General features: G+C 40.6%; 1 protein-coding gene across 2 annotated transcripts in view; it reads right to left on the reverse strand.

Moving 5' to 3' along the window:
- Positions 1-14,536, reverse strand: part of EPHA4 (EPH receptor A4) — a 125,847-nt gene that overhangs the window by 39,578 nt on the left and 71,733 nt on the right. For both annotated transcript variants that reach the window (XM_019753685.2, XM_019753686.2), the window contains exon 5: positions 10,811-11,149. In XM_019753685.2, the coding sequence (XP_019609244.1) occupies positions 10,811-11,149 (339 nt within the window). The remainder of the gene's footprint in view (positions 1-10,810; positions 11,150-14,536) is intronic.

Consider the following 14,536-nt stretch of genomic DNA (forward strand, 5'->3'; position numbering starts at 1 on the left):
CCTCCAAACTGAAAGACTAGAAGTCAATTAGTGTCACTTATGATGTGAACACCTGTCTACTGAGACCTGGACCGAGACCAATTCCATTATAATAGCCACTCAATGGCTGCCAGATGGTCGGGCCTTGGACCACTTAGGATGTCGTCCAGATTCAAGGAGGTGACCTAAAGACAGTAAGGTCTAGAGTCCCATTAGTCGTCTCCTGAGTCACCCAATTCCCCATCACACATACAGTTGGAACAGGATAACTATTTTTCCTAATGGTTATTTTAAAAGACTACATGAGCTGCCCACAAAAAAGTCATAGTAACCAAAAATTGAGGATATATAAACTCCTTAAATTGTAGGCATTTTCATCATCCATTTTCATTTTTCTCTGAAACTACTTTTTAGTAACTTACTTTGTTTCTCTTATTTCATTTTGCAATGCATAGGCAGAAAAGAGGGGGATAAAAACAAATGATAAATATCTGTCAAAGAATAAACTGGAGTATGAAATGATAGGCTACAGATGATCACTGACAGGGTGAGATGGGCAGAGGAAACATTTCAACACAATTTTAGTTGCAAATCTGTGTTCTATGCTACTCAGAATTTTCCCCAGTCCAAATGTTGCTTGGCTTAAAGAATAATGACTAAATGTTGAGAGGTACTAGCCATGTATGATAAAGTAGAATGTTACAGGTGGAAGAAAGAGAGAGAGGGAAAGAAGGAAAAAAGGAAAGAAAAAGAAAGAGAGAGGGAAGGAAGGAAGGAAAGAATGGAGAAAGGAAGGAAGATAACCACTTGGGGGAAGAAGCACTTGAGACTCTCCATTTTAATCACAGATTGGTTTCACTGCCTAGAAGTCTGGGCAAATTCTGAACACAACGTATCAAAATATTCAGGGGACAACATCCATTAACCATAGAATGTTGAGGAGCAGGTTTTTCATACTACCTAAGGAAGTCTTCTTTTTATTTGTAGCCAAATGTTTCCTGTCCAGTTTCTTGCTTGCTACTTAGAAAAGCACAAAGAACTAACTGGTAAGTGGAGAGAAGAGATATAGAGACCTTTGGGTTAAATTACAACCAGCACATTTTGAAAATACTTCATATACAAATGGTCACCACATGCTATGCTCTCAAAAAAAATGTGGCCATGAAATGATATTCTTGCAGCCCTCATATTTGAAACTCTATCTTTTTGGCAATTCTCTTAAAAGCTATGATAAAGTTTAGGGAAAAGAGCATAATTTATGAGAAGGGATTTTAAGCTTGGGAATTTGCAACCATAGGATTAATTTTTTTTTTTTTTTTTTGGAGTATCAGCCAGATACATAAATTGTATGTGCCAGATAGCTTAAACTCCTACAGGCAGTATATGATCGAGGCTGAAACAACAGAGCTATTAAATTTTAAAATATTATTAAGACCAATAGATGTCTCCAACTAGATCTGTGCTGGAGAATTCAAGATGACTTTTGTGAACATAAAGAATAACAAAGAATGTATTAGGAAAGCTTTAACTTTTTAGGACTTGAATTCTTTTCTTTTCTTTTCTTTTTTCTTTTCTTTCTTTTCTTTTCGTTAACTAGGTGGTTCACAACATCTCACTAGGGCCTCTTTTTAACACAACTTGCTGAAGTGTGAAATTCAGTATTACTGGCTCTACCCAGGAGTCAATCTGTAAATACCGGAAGGACCTCATTAGAACAACATCTCATCCCAACATCCCAGCATGGTATCTAAGAAAGACATCAGCGTAGGGCTCCAGCACACTATGGGCAGTTTTGGGCAAGTATTTCATGTTTGTTCTGAAATAGGAAGGGAGGAAGAGGTAGAGAGAAAGAGAAAACAACCACCATCCAAAGAACACGTACAGTTAAAGTTATACCCTTGAAGAGCTAAGGGACTTCTCATCTGTCATTCTCCCCAAACAATACATTTTACATTATATAAAGATTCCTTAACTATATTGCCCGCCACTCAGAGCCACACCTAAATTAGTCCACTACTTGGCATTTGTGTCTACAATGAGGGATCCAAACACAATGTGTGCTTTTTAGGGTCTATGACCACTGTTTCTGGTTACAAAAAGACACACTGAATTTTCACAGGATGCTATATCTGTACTCCTTGCTTTCAGTGGAAAACAAAGCAACAAGAATCCTGATTACCTACATGGGTGACAGTCCCACCCCTATTTTAAATGGTGAGAATGAGATGATAATAGCGCCAAGAACTCCCCAGCCTCCAAAAGCATCCCGCTAGAAAGTTTCCTAAAATCATGCTCTCCCAGAGCCCTGTAGGACCAGGATCAGATTCAGTGAAATTCAACGCAAGTAAGGACTCCACCAGCAATTTGGAGTTTAAATTTTAGGATCACCTGCTATTTGGGGATTTAAAAAAAAAGGCCTTCATTGTCTTGGAGAGTGGAAGGAAGACTTGCTTAAGCTCTCAGCCTGTTGCATATTCAAAATCTCGGCCTGTTTGTATGTTGTGACCCTGGCTTCGATAGAGGAACATGGAGAAAGCTGCGCTCTCATCTACATTCACACTTATGTTCAAAATACACAACTATTATGCTAAAAAAAATTAGGGTTGATTCAGGAGGCAGATTTATAGCTTGTAGTATGTTATCTAGACAACGCCAGCTCTCCAGGGAGCCATTGTGGATTTGCCCCTTTCAGTGCTTGTTCTAATGGATGGATCTTGTCCCAAGCTTTCCACACACAGTGAAACTGTTGGTGGCAGATCCCAATTTGGCACCCACTGAGAAGTTGAAGCTACACATTTAAGTCTTGTTTGTATGCACTTGTCACCAACAAAAGGTTCCTAGATAAGAATTTTCTTTTTAAATTATCTACCCACAGCCTTCATCACAGGGGCTTTTTTTGACAGTGAGGATCAAACTGCCTGCAAAATTCATGTATAAGTACAGATTAACATTTGAAAGATGCCAGGCTAAAAGGAGTGCTCCGCCCTTCCTCTTTTTCTCTCTCCCCTCTCCTTTCAAGAGCCATAGCAAAATAAAACAAGTATTTCAAATTATTGTCATTTTATCCATAAGACATTTTAAACAGATTATGTTTTAGAAAGTAGCCCTTCTGCTTTACCATAACAGAAAACAAAACATGGTTCAGGAGAGCCATAGTAGAATTCCATTAGGGTGGGCTGGCCAATTTATCAGAAGAGAAAAAGAAGGAATTGAATACAAGAGTTGTTTCTTTGGCTATGTGTCTATATTGGCAGCCATTTTGCTGACTGTTCAGCCCGATTCCCACAGCACTCTGGGTACTGACTTTCACGTGTGGGACCAAATATTTAGTGACATTTCCCAATGAAAGCCACAATGTTCACTAGGCAAGAGACCACACTGATGTCTGGCACCGTCTCTCTCTTTCTGTTATTTCAGTTTTGGGACAGGCTATATAAACTTTTTCATTCTTCTGGCACCGGCAATCATGGAAAATGTGTATGCGTGCATGCACGCACACTGGGGGCAACGGGTAGACACTGGGGGAAAACTCCTTTAAAAAGAGACATTTTTAATACTGGTGGACAGAGCTAAATCTTGCTTATCTTGACAGATTAAAATGTAAAACCAAAAAACCACTCACAAGTCTTTACAAGACAACATAGCAATACTCTCTTATTGTATACCCACATGAAAATAGCACAGGAACGCTGAAATTTGGAGAAAGCTCTGTATATTGGAGTGACATGGACAGGCATTTTAATTAGTTCCTGTAGATTTAAGATCTCTCAATGCAAGATTAGTCCTGCAGCATGGCTGTTGGTTTTCCTGGTGTTTCAAGGGGAAAAAAAAAATCTTTAGAGCTATCAGTAGGGGGTTAATGGAAGCTTTGATAAAGTTTCTCTGGATCTTTTTATTGATGCTCAATTGCAAACTGAAATTAGAGTCCCTTCTGGCTCCTCTGAGGAGACAGTAATTAATTTAGCCAGTTGGAGTGACAACTGGACAATTCAGGAGCCCATATGAAACCTCTGCTTGCCCTGCACTGTTCTTTCCTCATGTCAGCCTGGCACTTATTTTTCACATCCCTTGATGGCTTCTCCAGAGGGTGTAAAAGTTGGCAGTAGTATTCAAAGTAACAAGCACAACTCTGAGAAATAAAAAACAAATCAGAATTAGACTGTCAAGGGTTTAGGCTGAATGCTACTGAATGGATTTCCCTTCTCACAAACGAACATGTGTGCATATTTATGTAGGAGAGAAAGGAAAGGCGTCAGGAAAAATAGTGTTCTCAGTCCTGGGTGTATAAATAAAACTTTCATTTTCCTAGAGTGAAATATTCACATCTTAAAAAAAGTGCAACCCATTTTTTACTTATATGCAATAATTACCAGTAGGCTCTATAGACATTTGTCTATGCTGCTCAGTCAGCCTTGACGCTGGATAATTTAGTGGGCTCTTTTGGAAGGCTTTTGTTTTTTCTCCTCACCACGACTGGTGGCACCCACCCTGAATACAAATTCATGGACCCTGGCGCCACACACCAGAGGCTATACTGTTGCATATCTACAGGTTTATTTTATTCTTAATTATGATCATAATTAGTGAGTATGTGTAATAATTATAGGGGTGGCAACAATATTGCATAAATACGAAATTATTTTATGTGTAAAGTTAGATCAAGAGACAGTTCCCTTAAAAACCAAAGTCCTGCATGTTTCTAAAATGTACATTTCCTAGTCATTAAGAATGACACCAGGAGCCCATAGCTGGATCAGAGCTGCCAATGAGAAAAGCGCAGTCTGGCTTCTCTGAAGCTCCAGGTGTGCTTCTTCAGGTACAGAAAGGACTTTCGAATTAGCTTCCACTGTAGAGATAGATCCCAACAATTACACACCGACTACAGTTGGCCCTTGAACAATGTGGCATTAGGGGGCTGACACCCCTGCAGTCCAAGCTCCAGGTATAACTTTTGACTCCAAAACTTAGCTAACAGCCTACCGTTGACAGGAATCCTTACTGATAACATAAACAGTTGATTAACACATATTTTGTATATGACATGCGTTAATACTGTATTCTTACAATAAAGTAAGCGACAGACAAGAACATGTCATTAAGAAAATCATACGAAAAAGCACATTTACAGTCCTTACTGAAGAAAAATTCGCATATTAGTGGACCTGCGCAGTTCAAACCCCAGTTGTTTGAGGGTCAAGTGTTCTGAGGAGGCGCAAACAACTTTTCAGCAAAATTTCTCTCAGTGGAATTGCTTTACAATTTGTTTGGAAGAGTTTAAAATACGTCTCTAGAAAGATTTCTGACTTAACTAAGCGATTTCGCTAGTTTCATGGCCTGTTTGTTTCCTTTCAAATTCCGAGTAGTAATCAAAAAAAAACACAACATGATTTACTTGAGATCAAAAGCAAACCAGAGAGTTTCATTATAAAGGAAGCTGGAACCATAGAGCTCTTCCTATGGGGGTCTCCTGTGAACATCCATAACCCTAGCTCCTCCCATAGCCTCCCCCGCCCCCACGCTGCCTGATCCTGTTTCCTTCCAGTTCCAGCTCATCTTCATCACTATCTAGAAGACAGGTAGCAATTATACCCAGTGGGGATGAGAATTCCCACTGTTCTCCATTATCTCACTCAAATAACATAATATGTCTAATTAAAAGATGGCAGACAAAGAGAGAATGGGGTCTTACCAGTTGAGTAATAAAAGACAGTATGCCTCTTGTACTTAGTTATTTTCTTTTCTCTATGCATTATTTTGGCTTTATGAAATTTATCACTACTTGACAAGGAGTTCACTGGTTGTTTCCACTGTAAATAAACGTGTTAATCAACAAACAGGGAGTGAGCCTCTACTACATGCTGGGTAGTGGTATCCTGTCCCTTTATTGTTGGTGTGGTATTTTCTGGCAGTTTTTTTAATTGTCTATCCGAAAGAATAAGGCCAGTCTAACAAGCAGCACCAGTTCTTCTGATGGCACAGCAACTGGGATTCTTCATAAGAGGCCCCAAAGGGCCTTTTTTAACCGAGACCAGTGGTGAGTGTGTTATGTTCCCAGCACAAAGTAATGGAACTAAGCAAAGACAGGTTGGTGATGGAACCCTTAGAAATGGGCATTGCTATGAAGTCACAAGATCTGTGTGTAAACATATCTTTAGAACAGAGTTCTCAATCTTGGCACTAAAGATATTTTGGACCAGATAATTCTGGGGGGTGGGGTGGGGGGGAGTGACGGGACTGTCCTCTGCATTATAGAGTGTTTAGCAACATCCCTGGCCTTTACCTGCCAGATGCAATAGCACATCCCCTCCTCCCAGGAGTGACAACCAAACATGTCCCCAGACATTGCCACATGTCTGGGGAGGGACCTGGAACAATTATAGTAGAGGTACAGCTAGCTTACTGCTTTACCCTACCAAGTAAATACTTCGTCAGGGTGGGGGCTGGAGGGGTGAAGGGAAGGCAGGATTCAGATGCATTCTGATAATTCTGCTGAAGCATTTTTGGAATTTTCCCCATTCTTTTGAGAATTGTCTTTAGAGCCAGGTTTCTAAACATCACAGGGAAATAAGCCCCATTTCTTCACGCTCATAGCTCATGTCTATATTCTTGGAATTACAGAATTTTAGGATTGGAAAAGAGCCTAAAAGATTATCTAGGTTCAAATAATTATGTAATCCATTAAATATTTGAACTCCTGCAAACTCAGAGTGTTAAAGATGTTTGTCACTAACACACTATAGCTGTGCTAAAGAGATTACCAGATGTATTGCACTGTAAAGCATGGGGAACAGTGTCATATACAAAACAGAAATCAAAATGGTTATCACTCTCCCTGGGTGCAATCTGGGGGTAGAATAGAATACCAGCCACAGGGGTTCATAATGATTTAAAACCAAGCAACCTAGAATATGGTCGAGCCCCATAGGGGGGAGACAAGTGTGAGGGGTGGGGCGTTGGGGGTGCACAGTGAAAACGGGCTCAGTGATATTAAGATCGGCTGGCTGCCATCCCAGCATTTTCAGCAAAAATATTCACAGTTCTGTTGCCTGGCCAGGGAAACCTTATTTCATTTATACAGCATTTCTCTCTCCTAGTGACACATCCTGTATTTATTTGCCTGAGATGGTCCACTTAAGTAAAAGTAAACCGAAGGAAAGTCATCTAGAAAACAAATCACCCAGCAGTTTGCTAATTCATTTTTCATAAACATCAGAACCATCTCCCCCTGAACAAAAGGCAAAACAGTTGCTTGAGGACAGAAAATGGAGGAAGGGAAATAAGAGTTTCCAAGGAGCTCTCACTGTGTTCCTCGTGGACTGTAATGTTGGAAAGTAACTGTTTCCTTGTCTGATGCTCTCCTATGGGGTGACTTTCACTGGCCCTCCCACTCTCACCCTCTTCTGATTTCTCCTTCACTGCTCTTAACGTAGAGGTGGGGGTTGGGGTAACTTGGCTCATGGAGACTCTGGGAGAAGCACTGCGTCTCAGATCAAGCCCCTCTGCTCTCTCGCATCTCAATGCACAGAGCGCTCATTTGGCCAAACTCAGGGACACAGGCTTTGCTCTTGCAGGAAACCTGCAATCAGCCAGCTGGGCTACACTGTCTCTGGATGACACTGGGTAGGTGTCACTAGTCAGCACTTTTGGTCACAGCTATAAAACTCCTCTCCTTCTATCAGAGGATCAGCAGGGACAACAAAGCAGGGACATTCTGAGTTCCCTTTGTCTCCTCTTCTGGGTCAACTGGTTTTGAACTCAGGAGGGGAGAGGAAAAAGAAAAGGTGTTAATTAGCCCCTAAAACACTGCCATAGATTTGGGTTAGAATGGTCTAAATAACCATGTGAGAATACTGGCCCACTCACACCACATTCTACAAGGAAAGGATCAAAGCCCCGTGAGTTAAAGCTACATTTCCATGCCCAGATATTCAGAGTCTGCTCTCACAAGTGGGGAGAATCCCAAGCTGAATACAGGACTGCTATTAGTTATCTAATAATTTTAGAAGAAAGAGCATGGCTTTCTCTGGTTTCAAGTAGTACTGGCTCTGACATTGGCTTGGGGGAGTCATTTCACCTGTGGGGAACTGTTCAACGATGAAAAGACCCAGAGGTGGTGATGATAAAGCCAGGAATTCTAGCAGGCTTTGGGTTTGTTGGTTCTTAAATAGGTTACTGATCAGAGAAAGGGGCCTGTGAAAACAGAGCAAAAATGGAGTGCCACGCAACTGTGGCCTCCAGGTGGCAAATGCTGCCATTCATTTATTCTGTGTATTCCTTACAGAGTAAGACATCATTGCCTGTAAAGGTCCCTAAGGAATTGAATTGAATGAAATTATAGGGACGATGACAATTAGAATATAATTGGGCATATGTAAATATGCTTAGGGGAGTGTTGATGGAGTTTATGGTTGCTACAGTCACCCAGAATTTTGGCCTACAGTATGAATTTGCACTACTATGAAGAAAGGGTTTGTTAATCAAAGGTAAACTGCCCCAATGATTTTGAATTTGTGAACTCGAAATTATGGTCGGATAATGAGGCAGTGCTATGCACGTATACAGCTCTCTGCTAAGTGAAAACTTTCTGGTTGGCCACATAGGAGGTCTCCTTATTGAAAGATTTATTTTTAATTTTGAGCAGCTTCCCAGCATTACCCTTCATGAAAATTAAAATAAGGAGCTGGAATTTTGTCCTATTCAGCAAACCTCCTGGCAGGACTGCTCACCATGGCAGAGAAAACAACCTCATTGTGTCAGAGGAATTCACCCCACCCCCACCCCCACCGTCCACCTTTCTCCTAGATCTAAAAGAATGACACCTACATTTTTAATAAAACTTTGCATTTTTTCTTCCCTCTTTCATAATGTTTTTGTACATTTTCTTCTTTGGGGGGGATCCTGAACCTGTCTTCTTCGTGCTCCTTGTAACTTCTGGCCCGGTGGGAGCTGACATAATCCTTTGGCTTGAATCCTTAGGTACACAGAGAGGCATAGAAGTCTCCCCACAAAATCTGTGGGAGCCAAGCCTGTCCTCAGCACGTCTCCCAGAGGCTATTCTCTGCCAAAAAGAATGACTTCACCTTGTACACTGAAGCTTCAAAATGTCCATTCCTAGTTTTAATTCAGTTTTGGATACAGAGTAGTGGTGTGTTCAGAGGGTCGCCGAAAAGGTACTGCGGGGCTGAACCTAAGAATATTGACTGGGTCACGAATCAGATTCTCTAGGAAGTGCGGAGATCGCTCTGTACCTTGTGGGCTCCTTGTAACTCAGAGATACCAGTGGTACCAATGCATTTCCCAGGATCTATGTACACTATTTCCATTGCATTTTTCCAAAAGAGAACTAATAAGCTGGCAATCACAGAGTACTTGTGATGCTATCACAACCTCCTAAATCATACTAGTCTTTGTAGAAAAATAGAACCGATTGCCACTAACAGTGTTCACAACCTTAAAGGGCAGAAATAAAAGACAAAAGCATAACCAGATGATCTGTTCACACCACGTATTTTAAACAACTGGTCACATTTGTATAACCAAAGTGGCCTTCAGGGAAGATGTGCCATTCTAGCTCCAGTTCAAAATCTTCCCCAAGTCTTAACTTGTTATTTATTCTAGCAAGTTCAGGGGAAAGTGGAAAAATAATGGCTTTGGACTGGGCCACTGGAATACTTCTTACTATAGATCAATTAGTACAGATACATTTTACTTAACTATTGAGTGCACTTACTGAAACATTCATTTAAGAGAAAAGTGCAGTAAGAGGTGATACGTAGGATTGTTGGCAATTTATAATCCTTTTCCGGTGAAGTTTGTTGTTCTTAAGTGTCTCACAAAAGGATAAACCACGGTCCTTTTTCCTGCTCCCCCTTAACTCTCCAGAAGTAACAGGGAGCCCGCAATGAGAAACATGTGGCGGAAATCCAGGATGGAAAATTAGCTTGAGGAAGTGTGGAGACTGTTTTAGGGGAGGAATGGGAATGAATGGGTCAGGAGCTGGAGCTTAGAAACCCAGATTCTACTTTGCACTTTGAAATATCTGCTAGTCAAGATTTTGTAAGAGTTTTGCAATTAACTCAGCAGAAACACTTCATGCACAGAAAATGTTTTCTAGTCATCTCAATTACAAGAGGAAAGTGATGCAGGAAATGAGGTAAATTAACTCTCTTCCCCCACGTGTCAATTGTGGATTCAACTATGAAAGTGGCTGCAAAAGTTGTATGTGTTTTAAGGGACATTTTTTCAACCACACAGATAGAGCTGCCCATTAAACCACTGACTGTTCACAAGTTTATATGGTGACTCTAGTATAGATCCTTGTTGATTATTTTTTAAATTTTGAAGTAAGAAAACAAGACCAAAACTATAGCTGCCAATGCTTTTGTTGGCAAATGTAGCAAATATGAATATACCAATACAGATTGGTAAAAATCCATTTCATAATCCTAAATAGTTTGTAAATGCTCTACTGTCCAACCACAGACCTTGTGATTAAAATGGCCAATATAAATCCCTTAGAAGAGAAGTCCAGCCTGGAGTGAGTGACCCAACTCACTGGACTGTCATCTGGTTTCAATCACTGTCTTGGTCTTCACTGAATCTCCACCACCCAGTACAAGGCATGCTATGCAGCTGATGTCCAAAACAATATTTGCTGAATAAATGAACATCCCTCTAAGTGTCTTTTGTATTATAACACAGCTCCCAGGTTTATAATTAGATCCACGTAGTCCTATTTCAGTTGTAGAAATTTAATATCATTCATGAATATCAACACAAGCCCTTTTTCTATATTCACTTAGATCATACAATAAAGTGGGTTGATTCCTACCTGCTTGGTTGGTTGTCACGGTGACAGACACTGATTGATCTGGGCTAGGGTTATACTTGGACACTCCATTCACCGCCCAGATTTCAAATGTGTAGTTGGTATGAGCCAGGAGGTCAGTGATAGAGACTTTGGTGGTCTTCAGGCCATTCTGCTGTGGGGTATAGTGGACCCCACTTCCGCAGGGTCGGCACTTGCTGGAATCCCCAGCTCCGCACTTCTTGCATACCACATTGTAGGAAATGTCCTGACGGCCACCTGTGTTCTGAGGACTGCTCCATTCCAAGTTCACCGAAGTCTCATTGACATTTGAAATCAAATTGAGGGGAGCAGATGGTGGGCCTGAAGAAAGAAAGAAAACATATCACACCAAGAATTGAAGCGATCCTTTTGGGATCTTTCAGGGCTTATCCTAGTCTCTGCAACTATAAGAAGATGGGCCCACTGGGCAAAGAAAGTGAAAAGCAAGTCAAGCCAGCAAAAAGATCATTTCAAAGAATAGAAGGTTGTACGTGTGTCATCCTCATTTCTATGCAAACAAATGTAGCATTGTCTGCTACTCTGTCAAGCAACTGTACCTCAAATGAGCTCCAAGCCCAGGCTTTCTCTCTGAAGTGGCAGGAAAATACCATAACTTATCTAGTCTCAATCTGCTCATCTGAAAATAGGTATGCAAATGTGACTCCAGTCCCCAGGGCAGTGGTGGGGCTCTGGTAAATTAAGAGGTATATACCACTTTTAAAGATAAATGATGATCGTAAGTACAGCATGTCACCAATATGGAATAAAATTAACTGAGTTGGATAGATGCGCCTCTTTGGTTCAACATGGCAGTTGAGGATGAAAGTGTTTGTGGTGATTAGTAGGAACTGGGTTAACCTGGTCGCAGAGATGTTGAAGGGAGGTACTGTTGTTGACAGATCTCAACTAGAGGCAGGTATTGTACAAAGGCTCACAGTCCCCACTGCCTGCCCGCCCTTCAACGGACCAGGGATGCAGCAGACCCTCTGAAAGCACACAGCTATCCCCCCGCTTTTCGAAAGTACATTTTACACCGCTCTGCTTTTAGGAAAGACCTGTTTTTGCTATCCAGAAGAAATCCAAAGAGGATTTTCACTTTTTACAAAAAAAAAAGGGCAAAAACAGTGCTCAGCACGTACTCTGCAGCGAGCCGTTATGAGAGGCAGCGTGCACCCTGCACCACCAGGCTCCTTCCCCAGGAAGTACACTCAGCATCTCAGCATCGAGCCGCCATAGCTTTGAATGTGCTTTGAACTGTGTCTGTGAGCATCTGTGCTTTATCTCGATTTATTTTGTGCATCTTTTAGTAAGATGGGCCCTCATGTGATAGCTTCTTCACTTTACACTGTTTCAGCTTAAGAAAGGTTTCATAGCAACTCTCTGCTTTCGGAGAGTAGGGAAAACCTGTTCGTATTCCCACTGACACCAAAGAGTTTCAAAAATATGAATGGTGGTGGTGGCTGTTTTGAAACATTACAACTGGTTGCAAACAGCATAGGGGTTGATTTAATAGTAATAAAAATAATAAAAATGAAATAGGAGTACAGGGCCAATGATGAACCCTCTTGCTTCTTGCTGTACATTAGTCTTTATATGCTGAGAAGTTGTGACACAAATTACATTCAAGGAGAAGAATCAGGATGGGAGAAGAGAGCGTTTTCCTGGTCTGAGCTGAGCTGGTTCCAAAGGTTTAAAAGATGCCTGTCACATGTGAATGAAAAATATTTACTCAATGTGACAGTTGGAAAGCTCTCTCTTTTCTTTCTTCTCCTGTATTTTAGTCTTCCAAGAAAAGAGCCGAAGTAAGTTTTAAGGAAAATGAGAGATCTTTTGCTCACTGTATCTATTCCACTTCAAATGTATTTGCAATTACTGCTTTCAGGAAAATTTGTTCAGTTTTTCCGGAAAAGGAAGTTAACCGCAGGCTTGGAGGTTAACTGGGAAGTCACGAGAAGCTTTATCTAGTCGACCACAATGGAATGTAGTCTTCCAGAGTAGCTACTGACAGACAATGGGAAGAGGTAACCTATGAATAAGGACCATGTTTCATATGTATTATTAGCTCATGGTGATGAATGGCGAGAGGATTTTGGTGGTAACATTGGCTAAGGGTAATTCACTCTTCTTTTCTCTTTATACAGCTTAGTTGAAAACTGTTGAACAAGGTAAGTAGGTCCTGAGAGTCTCCCGTGTAGACTAAGTATGATCTCTCTTTGTGTTAAGACCTACTCCTCATTCTGGGAACCTTAAAGAAAAAACAGTGTTATAAAATTTGTGTTGAAGGTAACATTACCCCACAGAAGTCCTCAGAAAGAAAATTCAAATTTCCTTTTTGTTTAAGATTTCAAATTTGTGTCTATGGTCCTTAGCACAGTGACTGGAAAATAACAGGGTCAAATTAATGGTTTTTGAATAAATGAATAGAACTCTTTAAAATCATTGACTCTTAGAGCCAGATAGTATAGTAAAGACCATTTGGTCAAATAGCCTCATTTTAAAGATGAGCAAATTGAGATCCAGAAAGTGAGTCTGATAATATGGGAAGTTTGTGCAATCTAATGAGTGACAGAATCTAAAATTCATGAAGTACCGACTCCCACTCTGGGGTTATTTCCAGTCTACCACATGGCCCCATTAAAGGTATAACAACAAAATCAGTACTTTGAACCAAATTTTGAGACGTAAAGGTAGAAAGTGGGAGTGTGTATCTTCAATCTTGTTCAGATTCTGTAGGTACTTTCCACTGTGATGAAATCCATCACTAGTCTGCAGCTGACGCTGACCACAGCTTGGTTTATAAAATGGTTCCTATTTTGCTGCAACTTCCAGGGTTAAATAAGAGTGACTCTTAAAACCATTAACCTCTTTGCCAAGGTTCCTGGTCCACTTTCACATGGGAAAATGTGACACAATGAATCAAAAGCACCGCAGAAGCAAAAAGTCAGTAATTAGTATGTGGGACGGGGCACGGCGGTGTCTAAACAGAGAAGAAATGGAGCAGAAAACTAAATGGTCACAGGCCTCAGAGATACAACACTGAAACATGGAAAAAAAAAAAAAAATGCTGCAGGATTTCAAATTGGAGGGCTGGCAGGAAAGACAAGTGGTAGATAGCCCAGAACGAACTTCTTCCTTTGGGAAGAAGATTCAAGTAGATGCTGAAGGAAAAACAGAGAACTAGGCAAATTCAAGTTTAACGTTGCCTTCATGAATGGTTTGGGGAATTGTACTGCACATGTTTTAAGTTTCGCTGCCATAGGGAGTGATGGGTATAGTAGCAGGTTAGAAATTAAAGTATGACAGGAAGGAAATACAGCAATGTCCACAGAGTATGATTATAACATTTGTTGGCACAGGCCTGGGAAAAGACACTTGCTTTATAAATTAAAATCATAATGTTGGCTGTATTGTGTTTGTGGGATTGTGTGTTTTTTCTTTTTCTTTTCTTTTTTTTTTTAACTTTTGCCAGTTAAAAGATAATAAATATATGAAGTGAGTTTCTATTTACTAGGAGGGGCCATCTCTTCCTCAGAAAAGAAAGTATTCTCTTCTCAAGACAATGAGAAAAGAATACAGACTTTAAATACAGTCAAAAGTCACTATGGGCCCAACAGTTATACTTAGCAGCACCTTAAAGCAATTACCTGTAGAGCCGGCTACACAGAAAAGGAAACAGGCATTCTGAGTAACATGAGTTTTCTCATGTTA

This window comes from Rhinolophus sinicus, linkage group LG01 (genome assembly GCF_036562045.2).
Source record: "Rhinolophus sinicus isolate RSC01 linkage group LG01, ASM3656204v1, whole genome shotgun sequence".
NCBI classification, from domain to species: Eukaryota; Metazoa; Chordata; class Mammalia; order Chiroptera; family Rhinolophidae; genus Rhinolophus; species Rhinolophus sinicus.